The sequence below is a fragment of the Alosa sapidissima genome, chromosome 2, assembly GCF_018492685.1.
Source record: "Alosa sapidissima isolate fAloSap1 chromosome 2, fAloSap1.pri, whole genome shotgun sequence".
NCBI classification, from domain to species: domain Eukaryota; kingdom Metazoa; phylum Chordata; class Actinopteri; order Clupeiformes; family Clupeidae; genus Alosa; species Alosa sapidissima.
Genome location: NC_055958.1, coordinates 401,810 through 420,098, shown reverse-complemented (window position 1 = coordinate 420,098; position 18,289 = coordinate 401,810). Strand labels below are relative to the sequence as shown.

At 47.9% G+C, this 18,289-nt stretch overlaps 2 protein-coding genes across 6 annotated transcripts in view; both read left to right on the top strand.

The window, feature by feature from the left end:
• Positions 1-252: 252 nt before the first annotated feature.
• Positions 253-8,712, top strand: LOC121694679 (SE-cephalotoxin-like). Its single transcript, XM_042074956.1, has 6 exons — positions 253-339; positions 2,976-5,404; positions 5,512-5,675; positions 6,612-6,760; positions 7,035-7,153; positions 7,937-8,712. The coding sequence occupies exons 2-6, from the start codon at positions 2,988-2,990 to the stop codon at positions 8,121-8,123; spliced, it is 3,036 nt and encodes a 1,011-aa protein (XP_041930890.1). The 5' UTR covers positions 253-339; positions 2,976-2,987; the 3' UTR covers positions 8,124-8,712.
• Positions 8,713-10,791: 2,079 nt separating this feature from the next.
• Positions 10,792-18,289, top strand: part of LOC121694656 (intersectin-1-like) — a 36,135-nt gene continuing 28,637 nt past the window's right edge. For 4 of the 5 annotated variants that reach the window (XM_042074915.1, XM_042074924.1, XM_042074934.1 and 1 more), the window contains exons 1-5: positions 10,792-10,877; positions 12,791-12,843; positions 12,974-13,069; positions 15,084-15,147; positions 18,158-18,289. The exon at positions 18,158-18,289 is cut by the window's right edge and continues 41 nt beyond it. In XM_042074915.1, the coding sequence (XP_041930849.1) occupies positions 12,822-12,843; positions 12,974-13,069; positions 15,084-15,147; positions 18,158-18,289 (314 nt within the window). In that variant the 5' untranslated portion in view covers positions 10,792-10,877; positions 12,791-12,821. Of the gene's footprint in view, positions 10,888-12,790; positions 12,844-12,973; positions 13,070-15,083; positions 15,148-18,157 lie in introns of all 5 variants that reach the window. The other variant, XM_042074906.1, reaches the window with a different exon arrangement.

Below are 18,289 nucleotides of genomic sequence, written 5' to 3'. Positions count from 1 at the left end.
GTATGTTAGAGACAGAAGTGTGTGTGTGTGTGTGTTGAGAGAAAAACAATTGAAGAGCACAGAGGCTACTTACTGTTTATCTTCAGAATATACGGGAATTTACCATTTTCATGTGCAAGACTGACATCATTTCCCGAAAACACACACACACACCCCTTTTTCCCCTCCGACACACATACCTACCCCCCCCTCCCCAGACACCAATACACACTCCTCCTCCCTCCTTCAGTCTCTCTCACACACACACACTCCCCCAAACACACATATATTTCCTGGAATCCGAGAAGGCAGCTGAGTTGTGGCTATGGTCGAGTGGTGTGTTGTGCTGTGCAGTCTGAGGTAGGACACTCATGTGATTGGCTTTGGGGGAAATGCTGGGTAAACAAGCCTGTTATGTCTTCAGCCATATTTGCTGTTACAAAGAGTCTCTACTATACAACAAGATTGTTATTACCCTGCTGAAAAAAACAGCCTGACCAGCTAAAGGTGGTTTGCTGGTTGACCAGCTTGTTCAAAGTCAAAGTCAGCTTTATTGTCAATTTCTTAACCAGCTTGTTTGACCACCCTATGATGGTTGACCAGCTAGACCAGGAAATCTCTTGCGAAAACATACCTTCAGCTGGTTTACCCACCTAACGATGGTAATTCAGCTGGTTTTGCTTGTCGTACCACCTCAAGCTGGTCATTTTAGCTGGTGTTGCTGGTCTACACTGCTGGTTTAACTGGCCGTGCCAGCTTATGTTGGTCAAACCAGCATGACCATCTTACACCAACAATGTCAAGCTTGGCAGGCTGGTCACCAGCATGACCATCTTGCACCAGCTGTATCCCACACGACAAGCTGGTCAAACTAGCATGACCAGTTTCCTCAGATGGTCACGCCAGCATATCCAGCTGGTGGTCCAACCAGCTACACCAGCAAAGACCAGCAAGAGCTGGAAGAAAACCATCTAAAGACCAGCTAAAACCAGCTAAAACCAGCTACCAGCATAAGCTGGTTTCTAGCTGTTTTTTTCAGCAGGGCAGTGCGATAGGTTTTCTACATTACAGTTAAATTACAGCTTTAGTCCAATTATTTATTTAGTCCATCTTGCATATTACATTGCTCTTGTTACACTGTTAAGCAATTTACTGAGGAACATGAGTAACAAACACATTTATGAAGTTCATCATATGTGGGTGTAACAGAGGTCGTAATTCGTCCGCCGCTCACGGCCCTCAAATCCGCCACCTCAACACACACCGGCATGGGAGTCGAACGCTCTAACCACTGAGCTAAAAGCCCAGGGTTCCAACTCAGCGGTTAGAAGCGCTCTTAAGGTTAGGGCTGTGAGGATTTAGACGTGCAACTAGCACGCTAGCTCAGTTCGCCTCCATTACATGGGCTTGTGTTGTTTCTCATTGATTAGCAGTGTATGTGACCTAATGGTGATGCATAAGTGGTCCTGTAGTAACATGTGGTGTAGCTGCCATTTTGGTGTTGTATGCCAAGGAGTGAATGCGGTTTGCTTGTGATGTCTGCCAGAGTTTGCATTCTGCTTGTGTGCAATTAATTTCACCGCTTATCTTACACAGCTGAAGTACTGTGTGTAGTTTGTTATTCTTTTTTGAAGCTAGAAAGCTTCCAAATACTTTAGTCTGTCAGAGTCGTCCTCAGTCTGTGGCGTCATATCCTTCGGTTATCTGTTTCCAGTTTCAGAGAGACTGAGGCTGTTGTTGTGCTAACAGCATGTGTTTGTTGAGCACATTATGTGCTTTCCTAAGCATAGCTGCTGGTGCTCTCATTGGCAAACGGGTTGCTCAACTTCCCTGCTGAAAAAAACAGCCTGACCAGCTAAAGGTGGTTTGCTGGTTGACCAGCTTGTTAACCAGCTTGTTTGACCACCCTATGATGGTTGACCTGCTAGACCAGCAAAACACTTGCGAAAACATACCTTCAGCTGGTTTTCCCAGCTTATGATGGTAATTCAGCTGGTTTTGCTTGTCGTACCACCTCAAGCTGGTCATTTTAGCTGGTGTTGCTGGTCTATAGTGCTGGTTTAACTGGCCATGCCAGCTTATGTTGGTCATTCTAGCAAACCAGTATGACCAGCTTGACAGGCTGGTCACCAGCATGACCATCTTGCACCAGCTGTATCCCACAAGACAGGCTGGTCACACCAGCATGACCAGCTTCCTTAGATGGTCACGCCAGCATATCCAGCTGGTGGTCCAACCAGCTACACCAGCAAAGACCAGCAAGAGATGTAAGAAAACCATCAAAGACCAGCTAAAACCAGCTACCAGCATAAGCTGGTTTCTAGCTGTTTTTTTGAGCAGGGTAGTCATTTAAGGAATAACTCTTCTTAAGGTTATTTCCCATTTTAAATGATGTACACAGAACATGAGTGGTTAATGATATAATTATGGGGGGCATAATGGGCCTGACCGTCTGTGAGGACCAGGAGGTTCTGTATGTCAAGCTGTCTGTTAGTTTGGTATGCTGATGAGTAAACCAGTGCACATGCATGTGTCAGGAAGAGGAGACCCAAGAGGAAAACTGTAATTTATTGAAATTCTAAGCTCTCCAACACTAGCCTCTGAGTAGCACTGTCTAGTCCATGAATGTAGAGGCCTTTCAGATGTTGTGTAGATTGGACACTATGGAGAGACATTATATAAAAAAGACAGAGACTTGGCAGTTGGCAGTAAGCCTGCAGGCCGGAATCATACTCAAACTTGAACCCTTGAGCCCATGCATGGTATGCAACGTGACTGCCTGAGCTACCATTAATGTGTGTGTGTGTGTGTGTGTATGTATGTATGTGTGTGTGTCAGATAGGACGGTGCAGAAAGACACATGGAATCAAAGTAAGAGATGTTGGCAGGCTGGGCTTTAACCTGGGTCCCCACAGATACTTGAACCCAGTTTATGCTACGGCTTGGGCCACAATTAGTCCCTAATGTGTGTGTGTGTGTATTTCCTGTGTTTTCAGACAGGAGTGAAGATGGCTACCCTGAGGATCTGTGTGTCATTGCTGTGCGTCCTGCTGTGCGTCCTGATTGGCCAATCAGAAGGCCAGACTGGTGACAGAGAAGCTGCAGTGCTAATGGACAAGACCACCTCGAGTTTCTCAGCCGCTCACGGGAGTCTGACCGATCTGGTCAACATCGCGAACACGCTCACTCACTCCCACAACCAAAGTATGCTAAAAGATGGCCTGGAAGCCTTCGATGGTGTCGCCAAGCTCGTTCCCTTCATGGAAGCGTTTGGCTCGCTTGTGCGCTTCACACTTGGCTTCGTGCCGAAGACCAGCCCTCACGTGACGTACATGAAGAGGCGATTCAGGCAGGTCAGCAGGGAGCTGGACTCCCTCTCCGCCCAGGTCCGGCCACTTCCCAGCATGCCTCTCTGGCCGAGCGAGGAGGAGGGCGTCCTGCTGAACGGCTGGGCCCAGCTGGAGCAGCTCGTGGCCAGCCTCGCCGCGGTCGACACCCCCGAGGAGAGGACCAGGGCGGCGGAGAGATTCACTGGCCACTGCGAGAGCAGGGGGACGGAGGACGGCGTCATGAGCTTCCACAGGCGCGTCACCGAGAGCAGCCCGCTGAGAGGGCAGAGTCTGCTGCAGCTGATCTGGGAGCAGTCTGAGGGGGACGTGCGAGTGCTGACGAGGTTCTCGTCCTACGTCACGGCTCTGATGATCCGAGGTTCCTTCGTCAGCACGATCTACGACAAGCTCAAGAGTGAACGCGCCGACCTGCAGAGGGCTCTACCGGCCGCCGAGCATCTGCTCTCGCTCTCGAAGTTCCTCCAGAGGAGACTTCTCGACTGCACGGACGGGTACGCGGCATGGGTCAGGAAGGACGTGGAGGAGATCATGACCGGTCCGTTCTCAGAGATCAGGTCGATGGCCACAGACATCAAGGCCCACCTGGACGCCAAGTTCAGCTGGTTTACCTGGACTGTCATCGTCCTGGACTCCAGCTTGGATTATGGGTTCACGTACGGATACTCCATCACAATGCACTCTCAGGGCCGGGCGGTCTACCTCGTCCCTCGCAGCAGTGAGGCGGAGGTCGACGCAGCTCGCCGTGTAGAAACGCATCAGAAAATGGAGAAGAACAAACATGTTTGCCCTTTGGTGCAGGAGAACATGTCAGAGGTTTTCCCCAGCAGCCTGGTGAAGCAGATGGCTTTTGCTCACGCCACCCCCGAGTCTTTAGACTACACGACCGTCGGCGACACCGTCACTGTGAACTGCTATACAAACTTTATGTTCATAACAACAGGAACATACATCAACACTGTTGTTTTGAAGAGCATGGGAAGTCTTGACCACCCCAGCTGCTCAATGCTAAAGTGTCGGCATGGAACCTGTAGGCAAGCTCAGAACTCCTCCGTAGGATTCTGTCTATGTGAGACCGGGTTCTATGGTCGCAGTTGTGAGAATGACATCTGGAACGAAATCAGGAACTCGAGAGCCTTGAAGGAAAAGATCAGCTCCGTTAATGTCAACCCTGTTCCAGACAAAACTGCAGTTTACTTCCGAGTTCAGGAACAAGCAAGGCACGCAGAGGCACGAGAGAGATTACACTGGGTGAAACTACGCTACCAGGATGTGATGGATAAACTGTCCTTTCTAAGTCATCAGGCTGCTTTGTTGAAAGGACAACAGATTTCTACTGATAGATTTGTCTCAAATGTTGGGGACATTCTAAAGACAGAAGGGGCATTTACGTATCTCCTGTTCCAGTTTGACAACATGTTAAGAGGGAATAAAGGGGAAGAGGACTCAAGCCTTCTGGAGGCTCTACAAGAGCTGCTCTTGCATCCAAAAGATCCGTCAGTTCAACCGCACGATCCAATCGCCTGCTCGGCCACCTACGCAGAAAAACTGGACGACTTTGTCATGTCCGTGAGCACCCTTAGGTCAGAGGGGGTTTCAGCCTGGGAGAAATATTTCATATTTGTGTATGGTAAACCCATAGACCCTACTTTTGTAAATACTCAGAATCTCTCCGTGGGCACTGGGTGTGGTCCTCTCAGCGCTGATCACCTGGTCAATAGCCACTGCCAGAGGCCACACCACAGCGCTGACCAGCAGCGCGTCCAGCTCAAATGTTCCGGAAGCTTCAAGGCGTTCCCAGAGACAGCGCAGTGTTCTAACGGACGGTGGAGTGCCTTGCCCGTGTGCTACACGGAACCCAGAAACGGTGCCACCCAGTGCAGAACGGAGAACGGCACCACGGTATGTGAGGCGTCATGTGACCACAGCGCCGCCCTGCTGCCAAGCGGAGAGCGCTCTGAGGTCTACCGGTGCAGCGGCGCCCCCTGCAGGCCCTTCAGCCCGTCTGGCCCGTGCGCGGGACCCCGCTGCTCCAGCAGCAGCATGTGTGAGGACAGCGAGGTGTGCCACGCCGGCAGGTGTGTAGGGGTCAAAAACCACGGTTCAGTGTGTACCTCTGTTTTGACGTCACGGTTTGGTTAATTAATGTGTGTATGTGTGTGTGTGTGTGTCTAAATCCCTACAGGTGTGTGGACGGCTGTAGCAGCTCGCCCTGCGGAGCCAACGGCGTCTGCGCCACCTTTAACCACGCGCCCGTGTGCACCTGTGTGGTGCCGTGGCTCAAGAACCGGAAGCAGGAGTGCAGATTACCCAGCCTGCACTGGGCCGAGGTCACACACATACCTAATGGTGGGTTCAGCCTGCACTGGGCCGAGGTCACACACATACCTAATGGTGGGTCCAGCCTGCACTGGGCCGAGGTCGCACACATACCCAGCCTGCACTGGGCCGAGGTCACACACATACCTAATGGTGGGTTCAGCCTGCACTGGGCCGAGGTCACACACATACCTAATGGTGGGTTCAGCCTGCACTGGGCCGAGGTCACACACATACCTAATGGTGGGTCCAGCCTGCACTGGGCCGAGGTCGCACACATACCCAGCCTGCACTGGGCCGAGGTCACACACATACCTAATGGTGGGTTTAGCCTGCACTGGGCCGAGGTCACACACATACCTAATGGTGGGTTCAGCCTGCACTGGGCCGAGGTCGCACACATACCTAATGGTGGGTCCAGCCTGCACTGGGCCGAGGTCACACACATACCTAATGGTGGGTCCAGCCTGCACTGGGCCGAGGTCACACACATACCTAATGGTGGGTTCAGTGTCTTCCATGCATGTCTGTGGGTTCAATGTCTAACATGCATGTCTGTGGGTTCAATGTCTAACATGCATGTCTGTGGGTTCAGTGTCTACCATGCATGTCTGTTGGTTCAGTGTTGAATATACATGAGTTAAATGTCTAAGACACATTTTTAGGCTCTTCTATTTGTCACGCTGGCAGATAAAGAATCCTGAGGTCCAACATTGATACTAGGCCTACAAGATGAATTTAGTTATGCAAATTCATCTTGCAAAGTCTGTCTATCTAGCTATCTGTCTATTTATCTATCTCTCATCTTTCTATACTGTAAGTACATTACTATAGGCATCTGTGTGTGTATTGTATATGGTTGTCTGTGTTTATGAGAAGTTCCAATATACTTCAGGTACCTCTGTTTTCATGAAGTTTAGTTAAGTTTATTGTGTGTTAATGAGATAAGGGATTCTGCTCATGCAGGCACTGTTAAAAGCCCCTCTGGCAAGCGGGTGTGTCGGGCTACGGGCCCCGGCGGAGACTGGCACTCTGGCTGGCTCTACACGGTGGCTGGGCGGGACTCCTGCCTCTTTGGCTACGATGGCAAGACAATGAGAGCCACCAAATATGAGGTACGCTCAACAGGATCAAGGACTGTGCCTTTAAAGATGACATAGAATGGTAACGCAGAGTGTTTCACTTTCTCTGATGTTAACATAGAAGGTATGCAACTATGGTCTGTCAAAAACATGCTCAGATGCTTCAATTAGCTACACAGCACCACTGACTTGTACTGTATGTAATACAACAGCACATGTGGCAGAATTACAAAGTGGTATTATAAAAGAGCCTTTGTGTGTGTGTGTGTGTGTGCGTGCGTGCGTGCGTGTGTGTGTTCCGGTGTAGTTGCTGCTGGACCCCTGTGAGAGTAAAGGTTACCTGTGGATCCCTGGAGGCCCCCACTCTGACTCCATGTGGGCAGGCTACACCACAGACACACCGGGCAGGATGCTGTTTGTGTGCAGGTGAGTACAACACCACAGACACACCAGGCACCACAGACACGACAGACACACCAGGCACAACAGACACACCAGACACCAGGCACCACAGACACCAGGCACCACAGACACACCAGGCACCACAGACACCAGACATCACAGACACAACAGACATCACAGACACACCAGGCACCACAGACACACCAGGCACCACAGACACCAGGCACCACAGACACACCAGACACCACATAAATAGTACACTGTAACATAAATAGTACACTGTAAAAAAAAAACAGCCCTGGCTCCATGAACTGAAGAGAGGTGTAGTACATCTCTGGAGTTTTTTTTGTTTGTCTTTTGGTCAAATATGATATAAATTGCTTTTGGACAAAAGAAAAACATAAACATAAACCAACACGACAGCATCCAACATCACGTACCCTACCTTTAAGACACCAGGCATCATCCAGCATCACATACCCTACCTTTAAGACACCAGGCATCATCCAGCATCACGTACCCTACCTTTAAGACACCAGGCATCATCCAGCATCACATACCCTACCTTTAAGACACCAGGCAGGATGCTAAGCATCACATACCCTACCTTTAAGACACCAGGCAGGATGCTAAGCATCAGGCAGGAGCAAAGGCGTTTTTGACATTACGTCAAACTTTTTTACCTCACACTGTTGACTATTGTATACGTACACCTTCAACTGATTCACTGTTCATAAAACCTGTTCTGTTGTCATTTCTCCACCCTGCTGATGAAGACACGGTTTTAACTGGTGTGCTTGTGTTCAGTTGGTGGGAAAAATATCTGGACAGCAAGCACGGCTTCCCCGGGACTCTGGCTCAAACCGCAGAGGGATACAAGTGCACCATCGCTCTCAACCGCGCCGCTCACACCACCTCCACTTACCTGACTCTAGTTCGGGTGCAGTCCTGCCCAACTTCATCAACAGTGGGTAGAGTGCACAGCCATTTTTAGCTGGGAAGCATCAAGCCAACAGACAATGGATGGAGCACTGTTATGTTGAAGTGGGACTAGTATCAACCCCATGGACATTGAATTGCACACTGTTATGTTGAAGTGGGACTAGTATCAACCCCATGGACATTGAATGAGTGCAGGAGCCATGCTAAAGTGGGACTAGCCAAGACCTCATTAACAATGGGTGATGTGCCCAGCCATGTTGAACTGAGACTGCTTACAGTATATGGACTTCATGAATATTGTGTGAATATGAATACTTGAATTGATACTAGTAAGCTACAAAGCTCATAAATAGATAAATAGATAGATAGATGGAAATACAATTGTGAGATGATCTGTCCACCAGATTTCAGATTCCATAGGGAACTGTCACTGTGATGCAGTATGCATAAGTGGAAGTAATGCAGTGAGATCTTAGAGTGTAATATCATGGAGGTAGTGCAAAAAGTGAACAGTGCAAAGATACAGTATTACTAGTGCAAGACTAGAATCATTATTTTATCTGATATAAAACACACAAAGGTAAACAGACAGGGAAATCAACTATAAAAGTCCTTAATACTTTATATAAACAAATACAAAATATAAAATTAAAATTTATAACATCACAACCTGTGTTGGACTGTGACTAGCATGAGTTTCATGACAAATGTATGGTGTGGAGTTGTGTTTAGCAGTGACTTGCATTTATGAATGTTGCACACACACACAAACAAACACACCCACACACACGTACAAACAGAAACACACACACACACATCCAGGCACACACATGCACACACACACACACACACACAAACATGCACACACCCCCACTCACACATGCACGTAAACACACACAAATAAACACACGCACACGTGCTTCAGACTTGTAATCGGAGGGTTGCCGGTTCGAACCCCGACCAGTAGGAATGGCTGAAGTGCCCTTGAGCAAGGCACCTGACCCCTCACTGCTCCCCGAGCGCCGCTGTTGTTGCAGGCAGCTCACTGCGCCGAGATTAGTGTGTGCTTCACCTCACTCTGTGTTCACTGTGTGCTGAGTGTGTTTCACTAATTCATGGATTGGATTAAATGCAGAGACCAAATTTCCCTCATGGGATCAAAAGAGTATATGTACTTACAGTATATACCAAAGTGCTCTTTGCAATCCTCTAGTTTCCTTTTCTGCATGTACGCTCAAAAACATACAAACAAACAAACAAACAAACAAACAAACAAATAAAAAACTCTGTTGTGGCGCTATAAATAAAAAAAACATACTAAGTGACAGCCATAAACAATTCCAGCCAATCAACACATTGCATCCACAGCACAAATGAGTTCATTGACTGCTGACTGCTCAAATATCAGCAGCATTTTGCCAGAATCAGCACTGTGGCATGAAAATGCCATTCTTGTAAGGCCTCAAGTCTTGTCCACATATTCATGTGAACCAAAGAAGCTATGGAGAGAATACACAAACCCTCTTCACACGGGCCTAGATGTAATGTAGAGTAAAGCGTAAAGACTCATCTGTTCACCTTGCAATTATCCTAATTAATTTGCTTACAGAGTTAAGGTTTGTATGTTAATGTTTTTTGTTAATATGAAAACTCATTATTTGTATCATCTTTTATATTTGACATTGTTATAGTTACTAATATTGTTGTTGTTATTACTATTTCTATTATGCTAAATGTAGGCCTTTCAACTTTATTTTAAACTTTTTATTTTAGTGTTCATATAGCCTACTGTTCATACACTGCTTTGGGCAAAAACATCTGCCAAATACCATAAACAAACATAACAGAATAGGCCTTTTTTTGCTGCTGGTTCTGGGAGTGGATGTGGACGAGATGTGTGAATGCTTGTCTGGTTCACCCCCTCTCTGGTCAGGCTTCCGGTTACAGGCCTACAGATGAAAGGCTGTTCTGGTGGGTCTAGAGTGGTCTAGTGTTCTAGTGTGATCTGTTTTAACACTGCTCTCTACTGCTCTCTCCTCTCTTCTCTCTCCCTACACAACAAGAGCATGATGGATCAGTGGATCCGTATCCGTTTACCTGGTCCCTCTGCCGCTTCACCTTGGCCTGATTATTCTCTCGTGTTTTTATTTCTCCTCTTTCTTTTCCAGGTGTGTGTTGTTTGTTTTCTTCTCTTTTTCTCTCCGTCTAACTGTTCTCTGTTTTATCAGTCATCTCCTCCCGTTTCTTTTCCTCCACCCCTGGCCTCATTACTGTAATTGTAATATATTTGCGTTTTGACTTGACTGGCTGCAGTGTCTGCCTTTCACCACCAGGGCGCCCCTCGGTCCATATGGTGTCTACACAAATATTAGTCTGCATTGTCGTGTTTATACAAGGACTTCTTACATCTGCGTTTACTATTCCTGCTGATGTTTTATATACCTTAATTTGCTGTACAACAAATGCAACATTAGAGATCCGTTGAAACAATTCTGCAGCCTACCAATGCAATCAAGACACGTTTTCTGCCCAACAAGCTGTGAACAAATCTGATACAAAACAGAAAATGTGTGTGTGTGTGTGCGTGTGTGTGTTTCATGCTAGGGGCTAGTCATGGCATTAGCACATCAGTGTTTCATTGGCTCCTGTGCCTGTCTGTCATCCTAATCAGGCTGGGGCGAGCTGAAGCCAGTGCGCATGTCAGCTTGCCCGTAAAGAAAGCAACCCGCAGCAATCGACCCCGCACCGCTAACCACAATGAATGAGCCGTCTCACTGATGTGATTAATGATGAGGTTCGGCATGAGGTAAGACCGGGTCGGTGGCATTTTTATTTTATTTGTTTATGCCTTTACATTGAGTGAATGACTATGTTCTGCAACCTCATACAGAAGCAGGGATTGTGACGCGACCAAAGGCAGAGAAGAGAGGCAGAGAGAGATGCATACTGCCCGCAAATCAAGGAGGTCACCCTGGTAGGCTAGTGATCATAGTCTGAGCACCTTGTAGCCTAAGCTATTATGGATTTGACCAGAGCTACACAGCTGATTCAAAGGCAGGGATACTCTCTGCACAAGCTGATGAATATTGATGTAGGAATTAATTGTTGCCTAACCTATTTTCGCCAATGATTTTTATGTAATCAAAGAGAGTCGTTCAACGCTTATCTGAGATTTGGCCCATTGAAGGGCAGAAACTGGGTTAGCTTGTCATCCGCAACGCACCGACAAAGGGTGAGGTTTGGTGACCCACCACGATTATGTTCTATTAAGGATGCTGTCGCAAGGGGCTCACGCGTCCTCCAAATAATTCTATCCTCAATCACGTTTGTTTTGGATGTGGCAACAATCGGGCTCTTTTGTCATTAGTGAACGAGCGAACGAGCGCTTGTTTTGAAATGTCAGTCCCCGGTGGCCTTCAGAAAACAAATCTCCGGCTTAAATTATAGCTACAGCGCGGACGTAACGGGACTTGGTGTAGCCTGCATGCGCTAACTAACGCGGCTGTAATGTCAAACCGGGGGTTGTAGCCTTACGGCGACATCCGGGCACGGCGTGGCGTAAACTAGGCTGTTCTCGCCGCACTGAATTTTTAATGCGGCTGGTCAACCGCCGAAACCGGCTTCGTGGGAGAAGACAACTGTGCGCTTCTATCTACCTGTGTTGTAACGTAATCGTTGCCATGCATCAGTGCTGCTATAGTATCCCTCTTTCTCTCTCTCTCTCTCTCTCTGCCCGCGGTTCCTTATCTCTCCCTCTTTCTTTGTCGCCTCTCCCGTTTCCTCTGCTCTCCTCTCTCCATCCCTCCCTCGTGGCTTAATTTCACACGTCCTTGTAGTGACATTGGCCATAGTCACAGCCCGTGCTCTGAAAAACCCCGGGGAAAAGAGACGGGGAGGGGGGCCTCCATTTATACACACAGCGTTCACCAAAACTTCATCCTGCTGGCGGAAATGACTGAGTTAAGGGAGTAGTGATGCCATCAAGCCAAATGAGGTGAACTCCATCCCTGACGTGTGTGGTTGGTCACATGCAGTCTCTCCCCCCTTCTCCTGAACGTAGCCACTGTGGAGGAGTGGGAGTAGAAGCAGGACTGTGATTGGACAGTGTGGAGTATTCTCCTCTTGTTGTTTTTTTATCCATCTTTGTACTGTGTGTGTGTGTGTGTGTGTGTGTGTGTGACCCTCCCAGGCTCATGCTCTGTCCATGTCAGTAACTAAACTGAAAAGCAGAGAGTGGAAGATACAGGAAGAGATAGAGCCTCTCTCTCTCTTTCTCATTCACTCTTTCTCACTTACTCTCTTTCTCTCCCTCTCTCACACGCACAAACACACTACCTCTCTCACACACAGTTAGTCTCTCTCTCTCCTTTCTTGTGCACATACACAGTCATCTGTGTGTTGATAGCGTTTACGTTAATGATGTGGAGGACACTGAGAGGCCAGTATGAGGTGCCTAAGGGTGTGAAACGGAGAATGATGGCGCTGAGTCTTGACGAGAGGAAGTTGGAGAGAGAGAAGCCGTCTAGATGCACAGCACAGAGAGAACTATAACTCAGAGCTGAGAGTTTGACAGTTCATTTGGAAGGCTGTTTTTGGGGGAGGAGATAGAGGATATGAGGAGGGATGGAGAGAGAGAGAGAGAGAAGGAAGGAGAGAGAGGGAGAGAGAGAGAGAGAGAGAGAGGGAGATGTGGAATCATTCCCTGTATTTTCTCTTTAGGTCTGTTCCTCTAACACTGAATGCCTGAAGCATGGCGCAGTATCCCTTTGGAGGTAAACCTTACCACACACACACACACACACACACACACACACACACACACAGTGGATGATTTAAGGATCCTAAAACTCCTACATATCTCTGATGCAGTTTTTCTCTTCTGTGTGTGTGTGTGTGTAACAGGGGGGATGGACGTCTGGGTGATCTCTGCAGACGAACGAACCAAACATGACCAGCAGTTTCTCAGTCTGTCTCCCACCCCGTCCGGCCACATTACCGGTGAGATGTCTCTCTCTCTCTCTCTCTCTCTCTCTCTCTCTCTCTCTCTCTCACACACACACTCTCTCTACCTCTACCTCTACCTCTCTTTCTCTCAATTCAATTAAATTCAATTCAATTCAATTCAGTTCAAGGTAGCTTTATTTGCATGACAAATATTTCTTTGCATTGTCAAAGCAGGACATCAGACAATACAATACAGAACATACAATAGATAAGACATGTATACATATAAACTGGTGTGTGTGCGTGCGTGTGTGTTTGTGTGTGTGTCTCATGTGCTTGAGTATAGTGTTTTCTTTGTGTGGTGCTGACAATGGTGAGGATAGGTGTACATGTGTATAGTGGTGGTGTCCCTTGCTCTATGGCATTCAGTGACATATTTAGCAGCAAGAGCTGCTGTCTGTCCTTGCTGTCCAAGTAAGACAGGCAGTACTTCCTGTTCTCCCAGGTTTCGGAACTCCGGGATTAGGTTGGTAAATTTATCGAAGTAGGTATCTCTAATATGATCATATTTCTTACATTGAAGAAGAAAGTGCACCTCCGCCTCAACCTCACCTGTCGTACAGTGACCACAGACTCTTTGCTCTCTTGGCAACCATGACTTTCTTAGTCTGCCTTTTTCTATGGCTAGGCTGTGGTCACTGAGTCTGTATTTGGTCAAGATCTGTCTCTGCTTTATATCTCTGACAGTAGAGAGATATTCTTCTAATTCATATTTAGATTTTATGGACCGATAACATTCTAGTTTGTTTTGTTTTTTTGTTTCATTATGCCAATGTTCCAAATATTATTCTTTAGATGTTTGGATAATTTGGAGCTTTCTCTCTCTCTTTCTCTCTCTCTTTCTCTCTCACACACACACACACACACACACACACACACACACACACACACAGTATTGGGACTAGTGCTCAAGTCTACATCCTACTGTCTGAGTTGAGACTAGTGCACCAGTCTACATCCTAGTGTGTGACTGTGTACTAGTGCAGAAGTCTACATCCTTGTCTGACTGGGGACTAATGTATGAGTCTACATCCTAGTGTGTGACTGTGTACTACTGCAGAAGTCTACATCCTTGTCTGACTGGGGACTAATGTATGAGTCTAAATCCTAGTGTGTGACTGTGTACTAGTGCAGAAGTCTACATCCTTGTCTGACTGGGGACTAATGTATGAGTCTACATCCTAGTGTGTGACTGTGTACTAGTGCACCAGTCTACATCCTAGTGTGTGACTGTGTACTACTGCAGAAGTCTACATCCTTGTCTGACTGGGGACTAATGTATGAGTCTAAATCCTAGTGTGTGACTGTGTACTATTGCTGAAGTCTACATCCTAGTGTCTGACGGGACTATTACTGCATGAGAAGATTGGAGTTGTCGGGTTATTTGGGGACAGGGGAGACTGTCAGGCTTCTACTAAGCAGAATGCCTCAGGACAACACTGGTATTTGAAGAACACACATTCATTATATCTACCATGTAAACAGTTCTTTCTTGGAGCTATGCAGAACAGTCAGCTGTAAAACTTCAACAAACTATTCAGAACCACAGTGAGTTAGGCTACAGAACCAGTGACCTACAGTATCAGGAACCGGCAAAGTCCTTTCAGGATCTTGCTTTGATGTTGCTCATCAAAATGAAGAGGGCCTTGGAAGACTGTGAGACACCAAGATTTGAAAACAATAATATCTGTCTGTCGGCCGTCTTTAGGTTGCTCTTGTACATTTGTACGTAGGGTGGAGAAAATCACTGTATACACACTAAGTAATGATAGCCAACTTGTTATAACACTGAAGTTACAGATGTTATGGAAAAGTAGAAGATGTGAATTTAAAACATTAAATGTAAACTTACATTTACACTGCTGGTAGTGTGTGTGTGTGTGTGTGTGTGTGTGTGTGTGTGTGTGTGTGTGTGTGTGTGTGTGTGTGTGTGTGTGTGTGTGAGTGAGTGAGAGAGGATGTTTGTGTGTGTGTGTCCTACTAATTCGTGTCTGTTTGTCTCTTATAGGTGACCAGGGTAGGAACTTCTTCCTCCAGTCGGGGCTGCCACCTGCTGTGTTGGCGCAGATATGGTACGTAACCTCGTTAACTAAACTGATTAGTCCACTTTGTTAAGCCTCATTATCCAACCTCACGTTAGCCTCGTTAACCGAAGCCGTCAGTCAGTAGTACTCTGCAGTAGTACTATCTTGTTTAGAAAAATGCAAGAGTTGCAACACTTGCACCACTAGGAGAATTGTAAGTGTGTGTGTGTGTGTGTGTGTGTGTGTGTGTGTGTGTGTGTGTGCACAGTGAGTGATGAGGTAGTGTGGAACCTTGGGAAGTGCAACACACACTCACACTTCTGCTTTAACACCCTGACCCTGAGTAATCTCTAGAATGCGTCTGTACTGTGTAGTGTGTTGTTTGTAGTGCTTAAAGACTGTCTGTCTGTACTGTGTAGTGTGTAGGTTGTAGTGTTCAAATACTGTCTGTCTGTACTGTGTAGTGTATTGTTTCTAGTGTTTAAAGCAGGGGTTGGCAAACGTTTTGGCTCAAGGGCCACATTTGGTTTTGAAAATTGGCCGGCAAGCCCCTCATTTAAATGATAATAATGACAAAGTAATTTAGTTTCAATATGAATATTAATATATGGATATAAATATGAATTTCTTTAATTTGATGCTGTTTCACTCATTTATAAATGATGCACTGTCACTTTAAGAGCTTGCTCTTCTCAAATACAGCCTATGGTACTGTGCCTATGCCTGTGCCCTCTTACAGTTTATAAATGGTCAGTAGTGGGAACTACTGTTGCCTTCATGATTTCCTTTTAAAAGTTTCTTATATTAAAAAGGAGATATCAGTTATCAACAATGGCAAGCCAGCTGGAACCTGCCGCTCTCTCCCTCCCTCTCGTGCGCGCTCAGACGCGTTCCCAAATAAATGGAGAAGCATAACGTATGTATCATCTCTAACATGCTGTTTTGACATTGACATTGTATATGTTCTCTAAAAAGAGTGAAGCATAGTTTGCAGTAAAGCTAACCACAACGTAGTCTATTGCAGGAAAAAAACAGTGACCAGCATGATAACCTAATGAAATGCTCGGCAGGCCGGGTTAAGGTGCGTGGTGGGCCGGTGGGCCAGATTAAGGTGCGTGGCGGGCCGGTGGGCTGGATTAAGGTGCGTGGTGGGCTGGATTAAGGTGCGTGGTGGGCCGGTGTGCCAGATTAAGGTGCGTGGTGGATTAAGGTGCGTGGTGGGCCGGTGGGCCGGATTAAGGTGCGTGGTGGGCCGGATTAAGGTGCGTGGTGGATTAAGGTGCGTGGCGGGCCAGATTAAGGTGCGTGGTGGATTAAGGTGCGTGGCGGGCCGGATTAAGGTGCGTGGTGGATTAAGGTGCGTGGCGGGCCGGATTAAGGTGCGTGGTGGATTAAGGTGCGTAGCGGGCCGGATTAAGGTGCGTGGTGGATTAAGGTGCGTGGCGGGCCGGATTAAGGTGCGTGGTGGATTAAGGTGCGTGGCGGGCCGGATTAAGGTGCGTGGTGGATTAAGGTGCGTAGCGGGCCGGATTAAGGTGCGTGGTGGATTAAGGTGCGTGGCGGGCCAGATTAAGGTGCGTGGTGGGCCGGTGGGCCGGATTAAGGTGCGTGGCGGGCCGGATTAAGGTGCGTGGCGGGCCAGATTAAGGTGCGTGGTGGGCCGGTGGGCCGGATTAAGGTGCGTGGCGGATTAAGGTGCGTGGTGGATTAAGGTGCGTAGCGGGCCGGATTAAGGTGCGTGGTGGATTAAGGTGCGTGGCGGGCCAGATTAAGGTGCGTGGTGGATTAAGGTGCGTAGCGGGCCGGATTAAGGTGCGTGGTGGATTAAGGTGCGTGGCGGGCCGGATTAAGGTGCGTGGTGGATTAAGGTGCGTGGCGGGCCGGATTAAGGTGCGTGGTGGATTAAGGTGCGTGGCGGGCCGGATTAAGGTGCGTGGTGGATTAAGGTGCGTAGCGGGCCGGATTAAGGTGCGTGGTGGATTAAGGTGCGTGGCGAGCCAGATTAAGGTGCGTGGTGGGCCGGTGGGCCGGATTAAGGTGCGTGGCGGGCCGGATTAAGGTGCGTGGCGGGCCAGATTAAGGTGCGTGGTGGGCCGGTGGGCCGGATTAAGGTGCGTGGCGGATTAAGGTGCGTGGCGGGCCGGATTAAGGTGCGTGGTGGATTAAGGTGCGTGGCGGGCCAGATTAAGGTGCGTGGTGGGCCGGTGGGCCGGATTAAGGTGCGTGGCGGGCCGGATTAAGGTGCGTGGCGGGCCAGATTAAGGTGCGTGGTGGGCCGGTGGGCCGGATTAAGGTGCGTGGCGGATTAAGGTGCGTGGCGGGCCGGATTAAGGTGCGTGGCGGATTAAGGTGCGTAGCGGGCCGGTGAAGTACGTTTTTAGCTTTTTTTTAAAATTACGAAACTAGACACTCTGATGAATGGAAATGAAATATATGCCGATCGAAAACTCATGAAAACGCACAATCTGGACATTTTATCTGGACATTTTATCATAACTGGGTTGCCGCTTTGGGTCGAATCAGTGACGCATGCACATCATCTCAAAACCAGGCCATTTTCGTGGGTCTATCACTAGGTGGCAGTCTCGCCAGGTCTCGCTGATCACTTCCCGGAAAGTTTACAGGCAACACTTCATATTTCATGAAAGACGTTATATCTCCATTTCTAGAAAAAAAACAGGGATTTTAATGAAAACTAGCCACTGTTTAGCTTGGGATTTCTCAGGAACAGAGGCATGTAGAAATACACGGTTTGCACCCACCGAGAGCTTCACCTTTTAAACGAGCCATTGTATATGTTCATAGCTATAACACAGAATATGATTTTTGTACAAAAATCATCAACAAAGGTCTAGATTGCTGGCACTCTAGGACAAAGATTCCGAAAACAGCTTGGCATTCAATGAGTTAACACTCTCCGTTTCCATCCTACTCTCTCTCTCTCTCTCCCTCTCTCCTTCTCCCTCTCCTTCTCCCTCTCCTTCTCCCTCTCTCTCTCCCTCTCTCTCTCCCTCCCTCTCCTTCTCCCTCTCTCTCTCTCTCTCTCTTTCTCTCCCAGGGCTCTGGCAGACATAAGCAGTGATGGGCGCATGGACAGGCATGAGTTCTCCATCGCCATGAAGCTGATCCGGATGAAGCTGCAGGGGTTCCCCCTGCCCCCCTCACTGCCCCCCTCCCTCAGGCAGCCGCC